This window comes from Gadus morhua, chromosome 14 (assembly GCF_902167405.1).
Source record: "Gadus morhua chromosome 14, gadMor3.0, whole genome shotgun sequence".
Classification (NCBI taxonomy): domain Eukaryota; kingdom Metazoa; phylum Chordata; class Actinopteri; order Gadiformes; family Gadidae; genus Gadus; species Gadus morhua.
The window spans coordinates 24,791,636-24,816,384 of record NC_044061.1 but is presented as its reverse complement, the minus strand read 5'-3'; the positions used below and the strand labels follow the sequence as shown (position 1 = coordinate 24,816,384).

The following is a 24,749-nucleotide window of genomic DNA, read 5'->3' as shown; positions in this document are numbered from 1 at the left end:
TTCGTTTTATATGCAAACGCAGCGGCTAAATGAAGCTCAGATAAAACAGATAAAAAAGCTCCTGATGCCCCCATTACAGTGGGACATAGCTGTTTGTACAAAGGGGCGAGGTCTTGTACTCCATCAAAAACAGATTAAAGTGAACAGGCCTTGGCAGCACGAATTTATGTTCCCGCATTGACAGAAGGGAGTGCAAATACAAATAAATCCAGGTCTAAGCGGAGGGGGGGGGGGTCACTTGGGGAAAGAGGCTTTTCGACAAAGCCTCTCTCCCCAAGTGATTGGATTGTGGGTGTGCTGAATAGGGGCATCCGTGAGCGCGGTGAACTTCAAAGGTCAAGATCCTCAATCAGGCACCAAGGCAATCAAGGTGACCCAGTGCTGTAATGATCCAATCCGGTAGCACGCCATCTGATGATCACACTGCACTCCTTCCTGCTTCCCTGTCTGGGAATTAGCCCCCACAGCGGGCTACATCACAGGTTTGACTCAAATCAGATAATAATTTTCTGTTGGTTGCTAGGCCATTGTCAGGACTTCTAATCGATGGATTGATTTTCTTCTTCGCCAATGCCAAAAAATTAATACCCGTTTCTTAACCATGGAAATTCTGATGCAATTCCTATTGAGAAAGCCATCAAGGAGGGTATTTTTAAGCAGTAGCAGTGCTTGGTGTGCTTGACTGGTGCATACTACTGGTGGCAGGCCGACCACCAATAAAACACCCTTTCGACAATAAAACAGCAATGATAGACTCACCAGTCGAATACTCAGCTGCTGTGATGCATTGTGCTAACACTAAGGCCGAAGGGATTACAATTCCCTGAATGTGTCCATTCAAAGTTACACTTATTCTTAGTGTTTATATCTTCATTTCGCAGAATGTCAAAAACATCAGCATTTGAATGGCATTCAAAGCTGTTTCCATGCATCTCCAAAAAGAAGGAATTGAAGACAATCGGAACACGTTCTCTTCCAAAGGAGAGGTTGATTTCCTGCAGAGCGGATGCTTTTAGCCTGTGGAAATCAGGCATACATTCTGACAATTGATCAGAGGCCTTGGTCAATAACTCATTTCAAGCTTCAAGATAACCCATTTAGATGTTGCCAATAACGAGGATTGCAACAGCATGCCACAGGCATCAACTCTCTATAGATAAGGGAGTTAATAGGCAGCCCCAAATTGTATTTCTCTAAAGTAAGATATCATTTCACAGCGGGAGGACAATTCACACCAATGGCACTTTAATAATGTCCCATTTACTGCTAATTGACTCACTCCCATTCATTCTCCTCTGAAAGAATAATCCAATAATGACACTGAGACCCCGAGCAACACTTGGCTGTGTCTACGATCTAGGCTAGGTGTTGTTAGAACCAGTACATCTACAGTCTCTACACTGTTCTGTACTGCGCTGCATGCTCACCACAGGGTATTGAATGGAAGGGATGATTGGAATTGGCTGCTGATGGTCCATCCATCACTCTGCATGTACCAGGGGACCGGTGAGGGAAATGTGTGAACAAAGTATTAGTGAATAGGCAGGGAGGGGCCGGTGTGTCTGCAATGGCAGCCAAATAACAGCACAACCCCCCCCCCACACACACACACAGACAGACAAACGCACTCCCTTCCTCATCTTCACACACACACACACACACACACACACACACACACACACACACACACACACACACACACACACACACACACACACACACACACACACACACACACACACACACACACACACACGCGCCTGATGCAACCCTAACAAGCACAGTTAAAAAAAATGAGTATGACTACATTTATTTGTTATGTAATAGTTCTTTCTCAAAGTTCCAACTAAATAATTAGCTCGTTAATAACAGTTAATGACAGATTCCTATCTCAAGGGGGAGCTTCTCCCTAAACACGACAACCACAAACTCTCCCACGCTTTGAAGATCACTGAAGACACTCAAGAACTCTCTTGAGTGTGTGTGGAGATGGCTGGTTTAACCTCTGGCCACCGATTACTCAACGTGCAACAGGTGTACAGCCTCCCCCAGCCCCACTGATTGGACCGAGTCCAATCAGTCTTTCTCCGGCCAGGTGAGGCTGCTTGGACCGGCCATCATCCAAACACACGTGTTTTACGCAGTCGCCTCACGAAGGAAGAAAGACATGTGACTTCCGTTGGATAGGCATTTTAATCCAATTCTGGAATTGCTACAACCGTATTCCTGGCCATTGGCAAGGCTCTCTGTGAGCGCGACGAGCAGCTTGTTCAGACGGAGACAGACCAGCTGTCTCTTCATATGGGAGCGATAAGCCCGAGAACAACACTTCATTCTCCGGCAACACATCGAACGGCTGAACAACATCCCCTGAAGCTCCAAACCAGTGAACCGCAGACGGCTGGTAGCTCGTTTGTTGCCGACACCGCCTTCTCACAGCACACATCCACTTTCTGACCAGACGACCCAATCAAAAAGGATCCCAGGGTGCCCTGCCTGGGGGGGGCTCTTCTACCCCCTGAAAGGACATGTTAACGGGGACAGAACAGGGGGATCGTGCCGGGCGTAAGGGGTACGTTCCACCGAGCTCCAGCTTCCAGCTCTGCAGGGGCAATTCTGAGGGGCGTCGTAGGGACTGCGGCAGAACGGATCGCATTACCTCCCAGAGCTCCGAGCAGCCCGGCGTGGCTGTAGTGGTGGCAGGGGGGGCCTCCGTTCTAGACTCTCGCCCTGCCCTTTCCTCCCCATCGCCGTGAGGCAGGGGCAGGCCTGCCTTAACCTGCCATTGGGCACTGGGGCTGAGAGGTTTCGTAGGCCCCCTGAGAGGGGATCTTACAATGAAGATGTGTAACTTTTTTCCGACATTTTGCCGTTGTTTCCGACATTTTGCCGTTGTTGACGGCCCAGGAAAGCCCGTGCATTAAGGCGGCCTTGGGCAGGGGACTCGTTTCTCGGGTCGTTAACGTTGGTTAGCAAGCCAGATGCCACCAAGCTTGCTTCGCTGTGATGGTTGCACGTGGGTGAGACCAATGAATTAACCATCAAGGCAGTAAAGCCAGAACAGCTTGAGCAGATCTCCTTAAGTCTGAGAATGGTAATGTTTCAGGTGTGCGTGTTTGTAGCACAGAGCTGGAATAACCAATTTGAAAGTTTAAATGCAATTAATTGCATGGTAGCTGTTGTGGATTGAATGGTGCGTTTGTCTCACAGCTCAGGCTGGTATGACGATTGACAGGACTTATTGAGCATGTAGGAAGTGACGACTTAAGTACATCAGGGAGTCAAATGCCGTGCAACACATTGAGAAGAAACAGAAAATGAAACTGGCAATAAAAAAGTTCTTGCTGAATGGTTTTTCTCCCTGCACGTGCCGGCTCCCCAGCCACACTCGCGGGGCTTCACTTCCTCGTAGTTCACATGCAGGTTCAGAGCAGCTCTTGAAAAGAGCCTTGTTCAGCACCCCTTACGCAGTTACGTCACTCATTTTCAAGTCCCACCGATTGGGTCTCATGTTAGCTGAGCACATGCACAGTACCGTATCATATGGGTATATTTTGAAGTTTACATGGTGTAAAAAAATCAAAACGCCAGTGGCCGGCGGTCTCTTTAAATCGAGACAGTATAGACGACTGGGCCGTATGTTCCAGTCGTGGTCTCGCAGTGTTACTTGCAGAGAGAAACCCTTGGTATTTCGTCCAGACGTCATGGCCGTGTTTACACTTGTCTGGGCTCCTCCGGCGCGGCACCCCTCCTGGCTGAATGCAGCCCTTGTGTAACGCAGGACGCGGGACGCAAGCACCGGGCTGAGGGAACGCCGTTCGTGAAAGCTGCCCTGCCCTTGCCACCACACGACCCGTGGCGTGGAAGGTACCCAAACGGCGTCCTCGATGTTGAAACAGGATGTCTGGCACCGGGGTTTTCCCCCAAAGCAAAGCCCGAAGCAGCGGAGGCTTAGCTTTGGAGAGGGTGCGTTGACGTCGAGCTGGAAGATGCTTGACGCGACATGTTTCACACCGGCTCACTTCTCAAACGGGAGACACAGTCATGACTTACAGGTGAAATCGAGGCCTTGAACGGCGTACCACGGAAAGCAGCCCGACCACCGCTGGAAGCGAGTCAGACTTTGCGTGTGCTTAACATAGGCGGTGACTTTAAATTGCCAAAGAGCTTTTATTGAATTGTGAGTCACCTAATGAATGAACTAGTTATATTTTCAACGGGGTTGCTTGGGTTTACACACTTCACTACCGAGCCAATGGTGGATGGCAGACCACAGATTCACACACGCATCGCCCACACACACACACACATGCAAATGACACCATGGTAGCTATGAGATCGAGTTTTTACATTTAGAGGCAGTTAGGAAAAGATATATTTGAAATGAATTGTAATTTTGACTCATTTAGATACTGCATGTAAGGCTCCAGCTCGATTGAAAGTCAGTCAGTCAATCAGTCCCTCTCTCGAAAATGAGTCAACTACCGCACACACAGCCTCATTTCCTTGGCAACCGGTTCTCATTTCCCTGACAACGCTGCGAAGAAGGCTTGATAAAAGGGAAGCTGCGGCGGGGTTACCGTGCCGACGAGGGCTGTTGTTGTCATGAGAGCAGCCGTTCACGTAAGGCGGCCTCAGGACACATGAGACGCGAGGGCAGTCGAGGAAACAGAGCGATCGCCATCGATGAACCGTAGTCGCATAAGAGAGACGGCGTCGTCTTCATGAAGTGGTCTCATTTGAACAGACCTTTCATCGGGCCAAATCTGCCATCATCTCATTACAATAAAATTTGAATGTAGAAGGGAGAAAAAACTAATTTCAATTCACACTTACTTTTACACTTTGATTAATTTCCACATCCTCAACCATATGTAGTTGAAAACAGTCAAAGCAAACTCTAGCAAAGGAGGCAATGGAAAACAATAGCTGTTTTGAGAAGTGCCTGTCCATGTTTTTGTCTGAGAATCTCTGAGTGGGTGGATGTCGCTGTGTGTGTGTGTGTGTGTGTGTGGGTGTGTGTGTGTGTGTGTGTGTGTGTGTGTGTGTGTGTGTGTGTGTGTGTGTGTGTGTGTGTGTGTGTGTGTGTGTGTGTGTGTGTGTGTGTGTGTGTGTGTGTGTGTGTGTGTGTGTGTGTGTGCACAAGCAGTACCGAACCATTTACTGAAACTATAAAGTTGTTGTACCTGTCTCTCCCACTCAGCAGTACGCCTCCCTTGCCATCTGGCATTTTTAACCTCCAAATGGCCTCAAATTCAAAACATTGCCACACGCAGACTTAGCACATTGGTATATGCTCAAACAGGTGCTAATGAGAATTGCAAATTGCTCAATCAAAATGAAGATTATTTCTAACCGTGATAAACCAGCAGTCACAAAACTACTATTTTTCAACACTAAATCTTTGTTTAATGCAGCTACATTTGACAATCGGTTTTGTGTCCAACCAAACTTTCCCCCTTAAAATTGTAAAAAGGTAAGCACAGTAAAGAATGTGGCATCCATCAGGACCCTTTCCTCCTCATCTCCATCCTACGGCTCTTCTCTTCAAACTGAGGACCCATCAAAGGTGTCACTCATTAACCAGCCCCCCACAATGAGAGGTCTGTTGAAGCAGCCCGCGAGAAACCAAGCCACACACACACACACACACACACACACTTTCAATTTCCGTTCACGTTTAATCAAACTACTAATCAAGTTTACCCACAGCCGAAATAATTCCAAATCAGTACTTGGCTCATTTCACTGTTGATCCAGCCGTTCTGATATCTCTGATTCTGTTTCCATCCAATTGGTCCGTGTGCAACGCTGCACTGTCTGCGATGGAGAGCACTCACCAGCGTTACATAAAACACTCCAACATCCAACAGCATGGGGGATGTTCAAATTGAGGTGAGCACAGGGAGTTTGGGGGTGTGGAGAGCGAGACACCCACACACATTCATATGCGCTCAAAGAAGATGGGCCGCACATTCAGCCAGGCGACCTTTACCGACGGAGGACTTTCGCTGGGACTTGTCGCTAATGACAAATTGGGAAGGCTGGCATAAACTTTTTTAATCACAAGGATTCAGGCCAGAACCTATTGTTACGGTTATACCCTAGGTATTAAATCCATTTGTCATGTTAGTGCCCGTAAAAAGAGAATTCTTAAACTTCTAACTTTGGGTAGAGACTCCTGTTGAGAATTGTACCAACTGATGTCTTCCGGCTTTACTTGCTATGTTCTACAAGGATTCAAACAAGCAAGGCAAGGTCTACTGCAACGTTTTTAACATCGAGGAAGTAGTGCTTTAGAAAAAGGAAATGAGTCTTCTTTGTATAAGAGGAAAATAAAAAAATATGTTTGAGAACATATTTTACTAAACAGATAATGAAGACTGTGGTGTCGATCCTGAAAGATAAAATCATGGGAAACGGATACAAATCAGATGAATGATAAGTGTGTGTGTGTGTGTGTGTGTGTGTGTGTGTGTGTGTGTGTGTGTGTGTGTGTGTGTGTGTGTGTGTGTGTGTGTGTGTGTGTGTGTGTGTGTGTGTGTGTGTGTGTGTGTTTACACACGCAGCCTCCTGACAACACATTTGATCTTTCAGCCGCTGACGGTGGATTCTAACGAGCAGCTTCACTCTGGCTCTGTGGGCACAGAAGGTGGCCAGGAAATGGAACAATTAAATACAGGATAAGGTGAAGAGCCGCTCCTCTAATGACGGATGAAGTACTCTAACACAGCCTCTCAGCAACCCCCTCCAAACGGCAGAACCGGCGCTGAATGGGGCCCTTCACTTTGTGGAGAGCCCCGCTTAGCGAGATCCATTAGCGGGCCGGGGGGGGGGGGGGGGGGGGTTATCAAAGAGAATTCAGCTCAATATTCTGACATTCTGCTCATACTGGTGTCCAGCAAACTCCCTAGTTTGATGGCGTGCATTTCCAGAAACAAAATAAAAAAGGGAACCTTTGTGCAGATTCAGGGAGCTGGGTTATGTCCACATACCATAAAGTTATGTTCTAGTTTGGTTCATTTCTGAGGAAGTAACAGCAGGATGTATCGATGTGCCGAGTTTATCGGCCGATATTGGCCTTTCACGGATATATTGTATCGGCCCCTAAACTCCAGTATCGGTTGGGCTATATCTGGTATGCATAAACAATGATATTTAAGTTTCAGATGCCGCATATGGTACATTTTGTCATTTTCATAAAGGATAAAGTGAATAATCACATCCTGAATAAGGCTGCTAAATGTAATTATTATTGACGGGTTCACAAAATCCATGCGCAACCCATACAGTTAGTCCTGTGTTTCAGCTGCTTATCTAAACCATCTCCCCAGTCGGTCCTTCTGAACTAGGGGGGTAACGATAAATGTATTCGTATTGAACCGAATCGGTACGGACGTCACGGTTCGGTGCATGGATTTACACGGAGAATATAAGGTATACAATTAAATAAACCTGGCGTGCGAATGAATTAATGTTATGCGGAACTAATGTTAGATGCGCAAGTTCTTCAGGGACAACTAAACTGCAGCCCTGATTGGCGCCTAGGTGGTAGCCGAGCGTGTGATGGCGCATAACACATCGGGTTCTCTGACGTCTCTGGTATTTCCACAACGAGACTCGTAGTGGGGGTTTTCTCAGCCACGGTTTAGAAGGAATTGGGGGGAAGGAACTTTGGCTTCGAATCCCTGAAGTAGGCCTACATGAACCGCGACATGGAGGAGTAAGGGATTGTTGCCCGCGATTGTCTCCCGCCGGAGCCCGCTGCCCGCTTCCGAGGCACAACCGCCTCGGCGCTGCGGGGCTCCGGCGGGAGACAATCACTGTCAATAATCACGGGTCAGTCTACTTCAGATTGTTGTGGAAGTGGAAGGACCAGAGACGTCGGAGAGCCCGACGCAGTCGTTTTAGATTCATAATATCGTCTTGAAGCGCACACATCTTTTGGCCGTGATAATGTATATTATATGATATAGATATCCATGCATAATATATTATTTAGATATAGAGCTCCAGGACTCCCGCTGGAGCCCCCGGAGTGTTCTAGAATATTTACAGAACACGGCCAAAAGCTGTGTGCGCCTTGCCATTGCGATACATCCACTGTAAACATGAGTGCATGGTACCATGGCCGCAAACTGCTCAGGGCCACACCCCCACCCTCCACCTTGATCCGCCTCCAAAAAACAGCACGTTTGTGGAGAGCTCATAGGGAGACTGGCTCGTAGTGGCTGTTATTCTGTGTACTTTGCGCTTTCATAAATAAGACGTGCTGCATTTTCAGTTTTATAACCGATTGCCTTATTTTGTTTACATGTTCCGAATGGAGTCTGGAGATGATGTGGGGTACTTATTGTTTACTGTTTACATCTTAGATACACAGTTCAGGCTGTTGCAGCTAGCTCAGGGGAGTGTATGACACTCGGTGGTGCAACCTGAGACATGCACAATAAAAAAGAATTGGCTTCTGCATTTTTGCCTGGAGATCCTGTTTTCTGTCAACAGCCACTGTATTCTCTGTTATCGTAAGCATTGAAAGTTTAAAACATTCAAAAAGTGTTAAATTCTGGGTGACATGCAGTACCAGTTAACCACACACACACACACACACACACACACACACACCAGTTCAGTTGTGCTGATCCAGAGCCATACCACGCCAAGGTTCAGAGAGGAGGTGTTGGCCTCGTTTCAGACCAGACCACAGGTACATCTCAAACGACAACCTCGGTGCCGACGGGGGTGCGGATGGTTGCTAGGCGACCCCCTCGTACTCTATGTACATCGCAGGTAGAGTACGATGTAAAAAGGGTTGTATACCATATGGATCGGGAACCTTTGCCCACCATTGAATTGTTAAACTAGGTTGAGGTACTTAGAGTGAGGTTACCGAACGAGCGCCTTCGCCCAATAACATCGGTTGTTTACCGTTACCTAATCAACCACTAGGTACACAAAGAAGAGCCGAAATCGAGACGTCTTGCGTTGTCGTGAGACACTTATGTCACCAACAACGGTGCAGCTGTTACAGATGGCAGGTCCATTGAAGTCAGGACACAACCAAACGTCTGACCTCGTGGAACTGGATACAGCGCTGACTCAGAACATAGAGACGTACAGAAGTGAAGCTGAATGGAAAGAGGTGAGGTGGAAGGCAAGGAAGAGAGAGGGAACAGGGGAGCACATGCATCGAACGAGGTGTTTGACGGAGGTCAGGAAATCAGAGGATTAGTAAGGCTGAGGCATGGAGACGGAGTTAATGAGCCCGATTAGCCCTCTGTGTGTGTTCTGGGATTGGCACAGGATGCTCCCTGGTCCCTCCAGTGAAACGTTCTCTTGATGAACCTGACACCACCGCAGAGAGAGCAGCTTAAACGACCGACGCGTCCGAGTACAGTTGGTGCTGCTGCATCCGAGCAAAACAAAGTCATTCATATTGAAACCTCGTATTCTGGAAAGAATGTGAAAGTCTCTATGCTTTATCCTATGAAGCAAGGGAGTTAATACTTTTGACCAGCATTTCCAAAGTAACAGAGAGTGTAAAAAGACAATGAGAAAAGCACAAGGGTAAACACAGAATACAGGGTGAGGTTCATTTCTTGGCTATTCAATGGAATGGCAATGACCAATACCTTTCAGCATTGAATATTGTGTGCAAGAGAAATCTGAAAAAACCCAGTGTCTCTGAATAATAACATCCGAATTTGAGTTGGCATCCATTTCTGGATATCTACAGTCAGTTAGGAAAGGAACCAATGATGGAGGTGGGAGGTGTCCGTGTTTTGATGTTTACTACATGAGGGCTGCACAATTGATTGCATAGTAATTGGAATTTTTAATTTGGCCCCTGTTATTTGCTTATAGTGAAGGGTCACAATTATTTGACTACAACTACAAAAAAAGGAAAGAATGTGATAAAAACAACAATCTGGTACTTATGATTATTTTTCAACACTAAAGGCCACAAAAAATAAATTGAATCCATGAATGTTAATTGCAATGGACACTCAATCATAACATCAGGCAAAATAATCACTTGTCCTTTTTGTCCCAATTGTGAAGCCTTACATGAAACCTGGTGTTGAATGCAGAATCAGGAACTTGCAGCTTTATATTGCAGGCTGGTAGGCTCACTGGGGAGTTCCCCAGAGAGCTTCAGTTACCAGAATAAAAGCCACTGTGATCATTCAGCAGATGTTGTTCACGGCATTCAAAAAAAGTATTTAATTTCAGCCTAATACGTTGTTAGTTTCATTATTAAAAAAAACTCCCTTTCAATTAAAAAAAGAATAATATTTGTAATTTAATTTCCCATTGATAAGAGAATCGGCTGACAATATTGTCCAGGATTTACAGTCAATTTCCCACACCTAACGTTTATAATTTGGTATATAGTTGACGTCATAGGCCTAATCATTATTTGCATGCATCTAAAATACGTTCAAACTCATCCCAGTACATATTTCTTCATGTATGGATGACGTGATGGAAAATTAAAGCTGCAACCTGGAACCGGTTGTTAAGGGATGCAACCCAAAACACCAATGACACTTGTGAAGCACCATGGCATTACTTCAGCTCATGGAGGCGCGCGCTCTCGCTCTCGCTCTCTCTCTCTCTCTCTCTCTCTCTCTCTCTCTCTCTCTCTCTCTCTCTCTCTCTCTCTCTCTCTCTCTCTCTCTCTCTCTCTCTCTCTCTCTCTCTCTCTCTCTCTCTCTCTCTCTCTCTCTCTCTCTCTCTAACTGTAAAATCCATAAAACAAATCAACACCTAAGCTGACACAAAGACACAACTGATGATTGCACATCAACAGACCTTTGAAGTGGCTTTAGGATTTGCCCTTTGGGAGAGTTATTTTGAGGGGTTTGACAAGTATGAAATTTGTCAATCATACCAAATATATAATTTGCCAATGAATATAGTTTTCAATTTGTTGGGTTCAGCTGGTTGTTGAACACCGATTTCTGAACGTCGCTTGGCTACATAATACTTAAGTATTTGCTGTATAAGCAGTTCCACTTGAACTTTTGGACTTAAGTAAATTGGACAGTTAAGATGTCGATTTGGAGGTGAGTCTCAGTAAAGACAAAACATAGCATTGCTTTTGGCCCACTTATGAGTTCTCAAAGGGCTTCAGTTTTTGTTTTTTACTATTGATAAATCAGTTAGTTTTAATCATATTCAATGAACAAACAGAGAGAACAAAACACACTAAATTCGAAAAAAAATAGTTAGGGACTGCCCTACTGGTCAGCTACAAAAGTCTGCCAAACACAAAAACATTGCACAAATCTGCTGATCCATGACCATGGTTTGGCCCCCGATGAAAGCTGCCTCCAACCATGATTCGTTCAACTGACAGTAGGGCCAATGTATTCCAATTGATACACACACAGATGCACACAAAAACTCGCAATACAAGACAAATCTGACGGTTTGACTCACTTTCATGTTTGCATCTCTGTCACAGTTCTAAATGTGCCATGACAGTTCGTGTTGACATGCTTTGACCACAGGGTCCGAGGGACGCAAAAACAAATAATGAGATTTGGAATGATTTTCACTGAGGTAGGAATGAAATGGTAAAAGTGATGTAACCAACCGAATGCTGATCACACCCACGCTCACATATGCGATCACCTGTGTAATGCGTGTGTACAGATGGAAAATTCTCAACAATTGATGGAAGCAAAAGCAAAGCTTACGACACCTCGTTGAGACACCGTTTGCAGGCTGCATTCCCTTCAGAAGCACTAATTTGCGCATGCAAATACCGCAGAGTAGGGTTTATCCTGCTAAACTTGAACAGAATTACTTCAAATATATATAAAATAGTAGGCCTATAGGTCTTTCCGGCACATTTTCCATTTCCCTTGAGCAATTTGCAACTGAAATGTTTGATGGCCAAGGGAATCAACAGGCAATCAGAAGGGAATGCGATGCGCATGTTATGGGATGGAGAAACGGAGCTGTTCTCTGGCATTAGTGAATAAAAACACATTTTAGCTGACAGTCGCGGACTAACGCGAAAGTCAATGTACTCAAAAGTAGGCGACAAAAAAAGCTACTTTATCCAAAAAAGGGTGGAATGGTCTCTCCAAAGCTACAGCTAGAACATGCCAAGTGTCAGTCCATGGAGTAAGGTTATAGCCTCATGCATCACAACGTGGAGCAGTCATTCTGGTCACCAGTCTGCCCGGACCATGGGCAGAAGTTGATCGACGTGAAAGAAAAGGTCTCCTGAGCATCCGGAACATATACTGAAACATGTTTTAATAAAGTGAAGTGAAGAAAGCCCCAAATTTGACACCAGTCAGCCTACCTCGCATTTGCACCGACCGACCCCAGAAACACAGTAGAAAATGCACCCTAAAACCCGAACCTCGCCTCGAACGTTTCGTTACGCGGAACTTTAACGTTCCGAATTCTTTAGCCTGCATAGTTCAGCCCGTTTCGAACCCATCCAACAGATATATGATGCTACCTAAACATTTCGGATGGATGTGTTCACTTAATGGACGAAACGACACTTTATAACAATAATCCTAAGTAGAAATAAACGGCAGGGGAGAACTCACCTCATTCGTCGACGTGCATGATTAATAGATGACATTAAAGCAGGATATTCAATAGATCGCTTCCTCTGTCTCAACGCGCCGCTTCACGCGTGGCTACGGCAGTCCTCTCCAGGCGTCACTTCGTGCGCTCTGGCAGCGCGCCTCTCAAAGCGTTGCTGCGTGCGCTCTGGCGGCGCACCTCTGCGTTACAACGCGGAAAGCGGAAAGCGTGTTCATTCTTCTCCTCGTGGTGTGCGTGAAGAAGTGCCAGCGTGTCCGCCCACCTGTGTAGAGTCGGAAGAGCTCTTTCCCAAACACCAAGAAACCGACACTTCGGACTGTTTAGTTGTACTGTGGTTTTTATTGCATGTACTGTAATAGCTGCAGAGAAATGACGTTTGGGATGAGCACAGTTTAGTGAGAAGAACCTGCAGTGAGGAGGGTCGATGGACATTATTCCGATGGCACTACTGACACGTTTACATTCTGTTGTCCGCCGTTTTCAGACAAGCACTTATATACTGCATTTGGAGAAGGCGTCTGGAAATGCGACGGGCGACATCAATGAATGGTTCAACATCAAACACGTAGATTTATTCACTTGGACAAGAGTCGTCCTATCAAAAAACGCGTAAAATGTTTGGAGTTGTGATTCAAACTGTAGCGGTTGTGTTTCTGCAAGGGCCGTGCTCTTTTAATATCATCATGGGTTGTGGCGGACGTTAAATAGTGTTGAGGGTCAAGTGACTGCAGAAATGTTATTGCTGGTAATCTGTGTGTGGTAGAGAGCTGTTGCGTTTGGTGTTGGAAAAAAACATCCAAGCGGCTGCCGTGTGCTTATTCGATATTTCCCAATGCAAGCATGTCACTGACCGGGTGTTCTACATATGGTTTTCAATTGATAGTGGGCTATTCCTTCAAGTCACCCATAGGTGGGGGGCCGTCCAAATGCAGTATACGAGCGCCAACTCTGTAAGGATAAGACTTGAGCGATAACCCCATCTACAGGTTACTTGCAGAACTGCAAAACATCAGGGGGTCCCCCAAGGCGGGATTAATTTCAATAAACAAAACAAAACAAAAAAATTATAATCGAAACTCCCTTTGAATTTAACACCCCAGCCATGTAACACATTACACTTTCCGACTTGCAAAAATGGTCTCATATAATTTCTAGGTAACTTGGTCACTCAACTATTACCGAAAGAAAAAAAGGCAATGAAATGACATAACCGTGACATTTTAACTGTACCTGATAAATTGTATTTCCCCCCCCAATATCTCTTCCTAGCTAAACATAAGGACACAAAAGATACAGGCTCCAAAGTTAATACACATCTTATCCATACTATGTCCATATAATAAAAAAATAAATAAATTTAAGAAATAAAATGATTTTTGTAGAAGGTAAATCACTAAGCCAACGAATTACCTCCCACAGATTGATTGCTAACAAGAGTGGGTTTTCTTTTCTTCAAGTGTAGGATTTGATTTTTGCCATAAAAACCATCGTCACCCCCTTACTAATTTATACCTATACTCTAGGCTCTTAACTAGCACGGCTGTGCTATCGGTACACAGGATTAATCTCCATCCAGCCATCCGTAGTGACATGTATTCAGTAGGTGTTCAGTAGGCTAACCGCTAGCGCCACCGTGCTCGGAGTGAGTAGACTGATGCTGATGATGTATGTTGGCAATGAGTCCCAGAACCCAGCTCCTTGGCCTCCCATAAAGAACAGCTAGGAGGGGAAAGTACACGTCTACACGTCTCAAACTGTTATATCTGGTAAAAAGAGAATAGGAAACAATTTATGATTGTTTTTTTGGTTTTGTCCGTTTTTTTTTGCAATGGCATTTTTAACCTTTTTATGTATTTTTTTTGTAAAAATCTCTGTATAATCTGTCGAGACATAACAAAAAACAGACCAACCACCAGCAAAAGAGAACTGTCATGCATAAGTTATTTCCTCACTCGTAATGGATTGCATTTTTTAAGGGTCACCATAAAAAAAGGAAATCAGTGTACATTTTTTTTGTTTGGGTTTCCTCCCGTTCTTCAACATTTTTAGTCTTTTCCATCAATTTGTAAATGTATCGTTCTCGCTGAGAAGCGGTGTTGCCTCCAGCCCCAGGCTTTGTACTCCATGGCAGACCCTCGACACCTGCCATTTGTCCTCCCGTACACAAGGGGGCAATAAGACAGTTCCAGTGAGCGCCGCCTGCGGGGTAGAAACCCCTCCACGAGAAGCCTGACGACAGCGGCTAACACGCAAATATCCTTCATGATTCAATCCGGGTCCAAGAACCGAAGCCCCATTTCCTATAATTATTTATTTTTTTGTTCTTTTTTTTGTTCCTGCTATAAAACGCTTGCGTGTGCCCGGCAAAAAAATCTTGAGTGTAAGACAGAGATTCTACACCAAGAACCTCCCAAGGCTGGAGTCTGGCAGCAGAAGTAGGACGAGTCCCGTCCCTGGGGTCCTTAGCAGAGGGGGGAGCACGGGCACGCCGCGGCCACCCACTATCTGCAAGGGTCCTCCTGGGTGGACTCCCTCACATTTTTCCTCTTCTTGCCGTTGCCCTGGTGGTGTGGCTTGTTGCCCTGATGGCTCTTCCCCCCTGAGGACGAGCTCTGCTGGTCGGCCTTATGGGAGCGGGACGGCCGGGTCTGAGGAGGGAACAGACAGAAGGCGCGGTTCAGAACTGGGAACACACACACCTTCCTGCTAGGGCTGCTTGATTATGGGAAAATATCCCTGAATCACAATTATTTTGGTCAATATTGAAGTCACGATTACAACATGCATTTCTTCAGCATTTCTCTCCAAAAAAAACACTTTGTAACAGAACTTGAAAAATCCCCCCTTAAAACACACAAAATGTTAAAATAGAAAATACGAAATTTCATTCAATTCATATTTATTCAAATTTATAAAAGATAAAATACATTTGAACTTGATTATATTAGTTCGGAGATCGTTTGACCCAAAAAATCGAAATCGCAATCAACATTTTGATTAATCTCACAGCCCTACATCACGCAAACTGATCTCGGTCGGCTCTGCGTTCTTCTACTATGGAGAAACATTGATGAATTGGAATGACATTGCCTCAACCCAACATAGAGAGATGATGACTGTATATATTGATTCATTGTTGATTAAAGATCATATATATTCAACTGGTGCCTGTTTAGAAGCCTGTTTGTGCAGCCTATGAATCTCTATAGGTCAGGATTAGCATGAAAGCTTTCCCGCAAAAGGTCAGTGGGATTACAATGGAATTACATGGAAGCAACTTCACTTTGAGCAGACTTTACTCAGACACCAACCAAGACACAATCATGTCCGTCTGAATAAGATGGTCAATTTACTTTGGACTCAAGAGAATGAGCTTGACTAGGGTTTTGGACATTTTCTTTCAGCAAAACAGTATGGGAGAGCATCTTATAATGTGTTTCGTGCCAGGGGCTGCAATGCTCTCTCCAGGTGGAAGCAATGATGTGCAAATATATTCTCCTTATATTCTTGTTTCATACATAATAAACCCATTAACAAATCCAGCATAAGGCTACTAGGCATGTTGGAGTAATAGACCAGCATTTAATTATGACCTTCAGATCATAAGCTTACTGTTCATGACTGTTAGCATGCTAGGCCTGTAGACATAAAGGAGTTATTAAATCAGCATTGTACATGGATTAGCATTATATCGCTGGCCTCAGAAAGGGTGATTCTGACTAGCAGTTTCTCCAGGAATTGGAGCCACCAAGCCAGCTCGAGAACAGCCATAGACTTGTATTTATCCGAATTCTACATCTATCCCAATATAATTTTAGAAATAATTTTACCTTGCTTATTACCTGTTTTTACAGTCACGTAAGAAGCTCTTTAAACCTCTCTTTAATCAATATGCATAGGGCCTCAGTTCTGCGCACATATCGACCATAAAGCCACGAATGTAGGGCTAATTCAAGGGGAAGAATAATCGATCAGGCCTCTTAATAGAGGATTTAAGGTCAATTTAAGCAAAAGGTCATTCGTTAATCCTGCCTTTAACCTTTAACAAACGCAGCAAGCCTTCAGCAGGTTGCGTGTGTCAAGAACAAATCGAGGTCTCCAACCTCCATCTTACTCTACTCTGATAACTGCAGTCATACAACAGTTGTTCCCAGTATGACCTCAGTAGTGGCGCCAGCAGCCATGAGAGGGTCCCCCCTGATCTCAGGCTCATGCCTCGTTCTCAGGCACCTCCCACTCCTGGCTGACTGGCTGACCCAAGATCTTATTCTTCAGCATCAGATGACCGCAGTGGCCAGTTAGCACAACCCCCCAAAAAACTAAAATGAACAATCACTTATAACCAGACATATTTTGAGAAGGTATTGATACGGATAAAGTCCTATTTTTATAAAAATGATATACGTTATACGGTTAGATCGCCAGATCTGACCGGGGAGGAGCTCCAGGCGTGCCTACCTTGCCCCCCTTGCCGCCCCCGGTGGGAGTGCAGGCAGAGTGGCCCTGTGTCCGGCTGCTGGCCACGCTGGGCGTTGAGTCCCGGTGGGCTTTGGACCCGCGGCCGGACTGCTGCTGCTGCTGCTGCTGCTGCTTGGCCGTTTTACACGGGGTGCCGTCCGAGTCCTTGAGAAGGACACAAAATAACCTTTAAGGACGTTTTTGGGCAACATGGAACTATGTTCAGTTAAAGGGGACCTATTATGCTTTTTAGACTTTTATGACCTATAAACGTTGTTATAATGATTGATAGTCATGTTTAACCGTACTAAAGTGTCCAATAATGACGGACATGCATTTCGACGTATTCCCTGCGGACAGTCTGGGGTGGCTGTGCAGAGCGCTAAACACTCGGGACAACGTTTGCGATTAACTTGTTCACATGGTCAAATCTGCCCGCACGCGCGCTTCAAGGAAGGTAACCAATCACACCGGAGTTGGGTTGGCAGGAGGGGGGCGAGGGGGCGGAAAAGGACGAAACCGAGCGTTTCACAGAGAATGCTGAAAGCGCCCAGATGAGAGGAAGAGTTTCCTGTAAATCTACATCGTTTTTTGTGCATGGTTAAACATGACTATCAATCATTATAACTACGTTTATAGGTCCCCTTTAAGCATGTTCATGCGTGTATGTTCACGCGTGTGCTTGTATGTCCCTGTGTGTGTATGTGTGCGTGCCCCTGTGTGTGTATGTCAGGGATGCAAACACATGTATGACAAAAAAAGAGAGAGCTACCCGAAGTCTGAAAAAATATGACGGCATGATATCCTATTATCATGAGAAGGCCTATGCTATATGCTATATGCCTAGAAAGATAAAAAATATATTAGTTACTCAGTTAAAGTGACTTTTTAAACTAAGTTAATTTATTTTCACAAACACACACCTCTGCATTGGATATGTGATCACAGGTACAGGTACTGGCAGTGTAGGCCTGGCACTGTCCCTGATCTTATCTGCTGCTTAGGGGGTTTCTGGAAGAGGGTTTCGGAGAAGCTGTGCAACACTTTGTGTACTTATTGTTGTTGTCACTTTCCTCCGATGAATGTCTGCCTTACAGTGTGCATACAGGGCATGTACACCCCTGCTGGCATAATTAATTTCTTTAATGCAGAGTGTGCATTTAGCACATCCTTTTTTCTAAATTCTTTTGAAAAAGTCAGACAGTGGAAAGTTATGCTTCACTGTATTCACCTTAATCGTGCCTTCTAATATTAGCCATGATGACCACTTCCAACTGCACTTGCACCCTGCGTCCTGCTGTACAATAAGTGCATCCTTCTCCGATATTTCCCACCACTATCCTCGGGCCGGGTCAGGCCGGGCCTTTGATCGAGCGTTTTTATTTTTATTTGTATCATTGGTTTATTGGCCTAATCTGAGGAGAAATCTATGCCATAAACAGAAATATAATAGGCCTTTATTACACAGGTCTTCTCAATGCCGTGGAACGCTCCGTTCACTTTGGAAGCTAGTCCGGTGACTTGTTAACCCCAGTGTCTTCCGTTGCTAAGTGACGTCACCATCTTTGCGGACAATTTATTATTGCTCTGCTGATCAACACTACGAATAATAATAATAATAATAATAATACATTTATTTTAGAGGCGCCTTACAAGGCACCCAAAGTCACCTTACAGAGCATAAAGTCATCATAAATCTTTTAAAAACAAGACATTGTGAAAAAATGATGAATGAATGCTGGTAACGAATAAATTGTAAAAAGGCGCACCATGTGAAGTTATTTTTTTAGTTTTGGCAAGTAGCCGTGTAATAAGCGGGATCATGTATAGAACGTCGCCGGTCATTAGCGAAAATAAGCCCCTTCAGGGCGAAGCAAGACGCCTCCGCTGCGCGTCGGTGTACTGTTCGCCCTGTCGGGTCTTATTTTCCCGATAATGACCGGCGTTCTATACATTATCCCTTACATATATATTTAGCTGAGTAAGCCTAGTAACAAATGTGTACAAAGTTACATATATGTTAAAATAATTGTCGAGTTGAATCGGGCTAGGGCTCCTAATTACAGTTAATGTGTCGGGTCGGGCCGGGCTCGGACAGAACGTGCACGGGCTCGGGGTCGGGCTTGATTTACTGAGCCCGATCCAAGCTCTACCGTGCGCATGCGCATCCAATCCAATCAGAAAATCAGAGCACCGATCGACGCACCGATCGACCCCCCCCCCCCCCCCCCCCCAAAAAGAAAAACTCTTCGGATCTACACGAACCACACAGGTCCCCAAAATGTATGATAAAAAAGCGACTCGCGCCAAAAAGCGCGCCGTTTGCATGTCTGGTATGTGTGCGTGTCCCTCTGTGTGCGTGTCCCTCTGTGTGCATGTGGACTGACCGCGTCGCTGGACACGGTGGACGAGGACGAGGAGATGCAGAGCGGCGAGGAGCACATGGAGGGCGCCGGGGACGAGGAGCTGGAGGAGCTCTTGCTGCCGGGCGTGTCCTGCAGCTCCACCACCTCCTCCTCCTCCTCCTCTTCCTCCTCTGTGACGTTGTTGTTGCACTCGTCCAGCCGCTGGGGCTCCACCAGCAGCATGACATCGTTTCCTACGGCAACGATCACAATCACAACAAAGTCACAATCATAAACAATATCACCATCAGAATCACTACCACCATCAGAATCACTACCACCATCAGAATCACTACCACCATCAGAATCATTACCACCATCAGAATCACTACCACCATCAGAATCACTACCACCATCAGAATCACTACCACCATCAGAATCACTACCACCATCAGAATCACTACCACCATCAGAATCACTACCACCATCAGAATCACTACCACCATCAGAATCACTACCACCATCAGAATCACTACCACCATCAGAATCACTACCACCATCAGAATCACTATCAGCATCAGTCAGTTTACCACGTACAAGGATTTGTCTTGGTGTTTGGTGCACAACAATAATAAACCCAGTAAAGAAATGTATATATATGTATATAAAAAAAGGGGATTTAGGTCAACAAACAAATGTAAAACAGAAACATTTACTAAAATAAACCAAAGAACTGTATGCATTTTGCAGGAATGTTCCAAATATGTCAGATGGACTGTAACCCTATGTTCCCAGTATGATCGATAACAATATGTGCAACGTCTAAGGCATCGACCAGAGCAATGTGCCAGGGAGACACCGGATGCAGTCGACTGGGACCCTGCTGTGTAATCTAAGCTCTAAACAGGCTCAACTAAACAGCAGCGATCGGTTCCTCCTACCCTCAAAAGCTTTCCCAGCAGAGGGCAGCAGAATAAAAAAGCACTTCTACATGGGCGCTCTCCTATTTTCTAGGAATGACATGCGGGTTGGTGGTTTGATTGGTAGCAGATGTGGGACCTACGGTTGTTGGCGGGTTCACTCTGGGGCGGACGGCCCCACTGTTTACTGATCCAGTCCCTGTAGTCGTCCACCTCCTGGGTCACTCGGATGATCCGTCCCAGGATGCTGGGAGGGGGGGGGTCGGAGGGGAGAAGGCATTAGGGTTCAGGCTCCCTTAAGCGGACATATCACAAACACAGACTTCCCCCCAATATGAAAAACCTTCTATTGGGTTTTATGAAGGATGTCCCTGACGACGATTTTGCATGGTGGGATCTTATTGGTCAGGCCGGGTACATTGTCGTCCGATCATCCAATTATGTAACCTATCTTTCATTAATGTATGCAGCTCAATGTTGCAATATCTTTTTTTGACCTTTGGTTCGTTTTAACACTTGACGATAATGAGCTGATCTATCAGGGTTTCCACAGCTGTCTATAGGCAAGGCCCAGCGCCTCCGCTAAATTACCCCACAAACAAAATGTATTTTTACAACATACATCCGTTCAGATCACCATCTGCATTCAATTTGACAGAAAATATAGGCTACGATTGTCCTTGTATACGCTACTATACAGGCGAATATAATATACCACAAATAATGGAATACATTTCTGAAATCAAACGGTGTCGCGTCTCTGTGGAGACAGAAATCCCATCCCATCAGGACAGAAGCCCACGGATAAAGAGAACGTAGCAGCGTTTGACAGATGAGAAATTAAAATCCCATGTGAAAATTGAGTTTCAGCACACAGAACACATGTGGCGCCATTCAATTTAGCAGAGCAGCGTACACCCACAAAGAGGATCATTCTCACCGGGCGAGTGCTGCTGTTGACAGTATGCAGGTTGTTTTTTAATCATCTTTAATGCTTTCAAAATGCTGGCAAACTCTGGACGATTTTTTCCCTGACATTGTGTGACCTTCTAGACCGGCAGCTCAGAATGTGCTCTACTAGGAAAATAAACTGATTGCATCGTGCCAATACTGGTACACAAAGGGGTTATCGAACAAACAATAAAGTTATAAATTGAAGGCAAAAAATAACAGCAAACGCCCACAAAAGAAGCATGGCGTCATTTATAGGCTTTTTCTTCTAGAACCAACCTAGGCTTTACCTCCTAGAACCAAGCTACGCTATTCCTTCTAGAGCCAAGCAATGCGGTGTCCTCTTACTCAGCTGATTCTCTCCCGCTGTTACACACTATTTTTGCCGACATGACGATTCAACTGTTAAAGACGACGTCGACTTAATATTGTTCTTGCAATTCAGATCTGAAGTCAACCCCAGATCCTTTTCATAACACCAAAAACACAGAAATTGGAAACGTAGACACAAAATGACCCTGAAGGCAAATGTATACCTTAAACTCATCTCTCTTAATAATTATTTGACAAAAGAGAAGGAAAAAAGGTTACATTAACTTATATTTATATAAGCCATAGAAAGGTCCAGGAGCATGGATAGCCTGAATCAGTCCACCTCACCAGCCTGGGACTCTGACAGGATTAAACCCCCCCTCCCCGCTCCACCCCAACCCCGCCCCACTGCAGAAGAGGGAGAGAATCCTCACCTTTCCGACTCGTTGTTGGGGTAGTACTTGGCGATGGGCGACATGGCGTGGCTGAGGACCACGTAGGCGTAGTCGAAGGCCTGCTTCACCTGCATGGCTCCGTACGAGCTCCGGCCCACGTCATTGTCTACGGGACGCAGGGGACACGGTCAGGGGGGGGACACCAGGTTCATGTACGGTGAATTCAACCCCACGAATGAACTTCAGAGGGCTGAGAAGACTGAGGCTGCGTTCCAATTCAAATTAAATACTTTTCATTTTTACTTGTACTGCAGCTACCCTTACAAAATATGTACTGTTGCACATAGTATGCATACAATTGGGATACTACAGGTGATGTCACTGATCAGCTTCCGTAGTGCCACCATCGACTTTCGCTATACTTCATATTTGCATCTCCCATACTATATATTGTTACATCATAATTATTTTTCTGGCATACTAAATACTATGGTAGCATGGGTGTTGGAACGCAGGGTCAATGAATTAACTCTCTTGACTTTTATTATTCAGTTATATGACCCACTGCAGTACGTGGCATAGCATCTCCCCTCTGTCGAAGATAACACAGTGAAGCAGGGCTGAACAGTTCCCACTCAAGCCCAGAGAGCGAGGGGGGTGTGGAGTCGTCTCCTACCTGGCTGCAGGGGGTCCTCGATGTACAGCATGGAGGGCCGGTAGCTGTCCATCATGTTCTTGTGCATCTCGTCTTTGGCCACGTAGCAGCCGCCGTCTTTGATCCGGATGCCCGTCTTCAGGTAGTTGAAGTTGCGGCCATAGAGCTCGAAGAACTCGATGAGCAGGACCCCGATGTTGGTGTTGGGACTCCGGACGTCCTCGCGGTAGTGGAGCTGGGGGTCAGAGCGACAACAGAAGCATATGTCAGCGAGTGGAGGACCACAGGGTGTTAAATGGGAAATGGCGCTTTACGATACTGCCTAACAGTCACCCATTCATGCACACATTCACACACCGACGGCGGAGTCAACCACGCAAGGTGACAGCCAGCTTGTCGGGAGCAGTTAGGGTGAGGTGTAAGGCTGCCCGATTATGGGAAAAATCCTAATCACGATTATTTTTGGTCAATAATGAAATCACGATTATTCAAACGATTGTTTTTGAGTTTTAAAGCATGTTGTATTCATTCAGCATGTCTCTCCGATTATTATTATTCTAACTGAGAACTTTGAAATTTCGCCTTAAAAAGAGGAAAAATAAAATTTTCCAATCTTAAATAATATACTGGTATGTATCCAAGTGTTCTGCCCTTTCTATAAAACATTTAAAAATAATTAAAAAGGAAATAACGATTGTGTTAATTTTGTGATCGTTTGACTCTAAAATCGAAATTGCGATAAAAATTTGAATAATCGCCCAGCCCGAGTGAGGTGTCTTGCTCAGGGACACCACGACACTCGTACTATCAACCTACCTCCTGAGCCACATGCACCCCTGTGATCTTATCAACGTGTGTGCATTGACGTTAAAATAAAGGTGCTTTCTTACCAAATTCAAAACATAGACGCGTGTTTGAGTGGTCATGTGCAAGAGTATTGACTCTAAATTCCCTAGCACTGTATTGGAGGTGCATGCAAAGAGACATTCAAATCAAAACTAAGCCTTAAGTACACACAGCATGGAAATAGAGAAGGTGGAGGTTGTGGAAATCATGACATCCCCGCAGAAAAAGGTAGGCCAGGAGTCAACACGCTCATTACCACTTGGCAGCGACCGATGAATTAGAAGGTAATCGAGGCCGGAAAAAACAGGAGCAGGTCAAAGAAAGCGGAATGAGTCACAGGGTAGAGTACGTGCCAGGACCTGCGATGTTTCCAGATAAGCACTGATGGTCCGAATGCAAAATGCAAGCCACCTCCCTTGATTACCCTACTGCCAAAAACGATTTTGATCTTTCATCTAGATACAAAGTTGATCTGCGGTGTGTTTGATTTGAGTGTTTGGATACTGGATGAAACCTTGACTAAACACAGTCAATATGTGGCCGCCCGGACACAATACCCTGGGAGAATTCATCCTCCCCAGTTGTGAATGGACACGACACAAACAACAGAGCATGGGAATGCAAGAATAGGATCAAGCAATTAACTGCCATTGTTAGCAACTGACAATACGCACCGAAGCTTTGTATTGCTTCCGAAAAGGAAGAATGGTTTGAACTGTAAATAGAAAGTTAATCCTATTTCCCAAACGTCGCCGGAGACGCTCGTAAACCGGTTTATTGCAATGGGGGACGCTTTCTCCCTTGTTATCTCCCACCGCCTGAGTAGTTCAGTGATGCGTCTGCTGGTCTTTAATCCGCCAGTATTTAAACTCCCCACCTTCTTGCAATGCCTTTGCTCGGTGGAGTTAACAGCAGACCGAGGGGTGCATGTCTGACCTGCAGGAAGCTGACCGCCATGAGGAACACGCTGTAGGAGCCGATCCCGCCGGTGAAGACCTCGTTCAGATCCCTCTGCAGCAGGAACTGCTTCAGCACCAGCACCAGGTAAGGCAGGGCAGGGAACTTCTGCAGGAGCAAACACAAGACAGGCACTCGTTCAGTGTGGACAGCGACCTCCGGTGGGCCAAAGCAGGACTGCACGTTTGTGAAAAGATGGGATTCAAAGAGGTATGTTAAAAGGACCCAACCCTCCAGGTGTGAGAGTGGTTCGCAATTACGAGCCCTAGGAGAGAGTCTACCAGTTGGTACAGTACACTGGGTATGCTGGTAGACTGGTCTGTTCCAGCCT

General features: G+C 45.4%; 2 protein-coding genes across 3 annotated transcripts in view; both read right to left on the bottom strand.

Moving 5' to 3' along the window:
* The window catches only part of adcy7 (adenylate cyclase 7), a 55,884-nt gene extending 43,124 nt beyond the window's left edge, over positions 1-12,760 (bottom strand). The window contains exon 1 of one of the 2 annotated variants that reach the window (XM_030377798.1): positions 12,579-12,760. The gene's annotated coding sequence lies outside the window, so the exon portion shown is untranslated. The remainder of the gene's footprint in view (positions 1-12,578) is intronic. The other variant, XM_030377801.1, reaches the window with a different exon arrangement.
* Positions 12,761-12,895: 135 nt separating this feature from the next.
* The window catches only part of tent4b (terminal nucleotidyltransferase 4B), a 31,396-nt gene continuing 19,542 nt past the window's right edge, over positions 12,896-24,749 (bottom strand). Inside the window, exons 6-12 of the mRNA XM_030377802.1 lie at positions 24,398-24,526; positions 22,637-22,850; positions 22,000-22,126; positions 20,446-20,549; positions 19,425-19,636; positions 17,038-17,202; positions 12,896-15,227 (exon numbers count right to left, since the gene is read on the bottom strand). Coding sequence (XP_030233662.1) covers positions 15,081-15,227; positions 17,038-17,202; positions 19,425-19,636; positions 20,446-20,549; positions 22,000-22,126; positions 22,637-22,850; positions 24,398-24,526 — 1,098 coding nt within the window. The 3' untranslated portion in view covers positions 12,896-15,080. The remainder of the gene's footprint in view (positions 15,228-17,037; positions 17,203-19,424; positions 19,637-20,445; positions 20,550-21,999; positions 22,127-22,636; positions 22,851-24,397; positions 24,527-24,749) is intronic.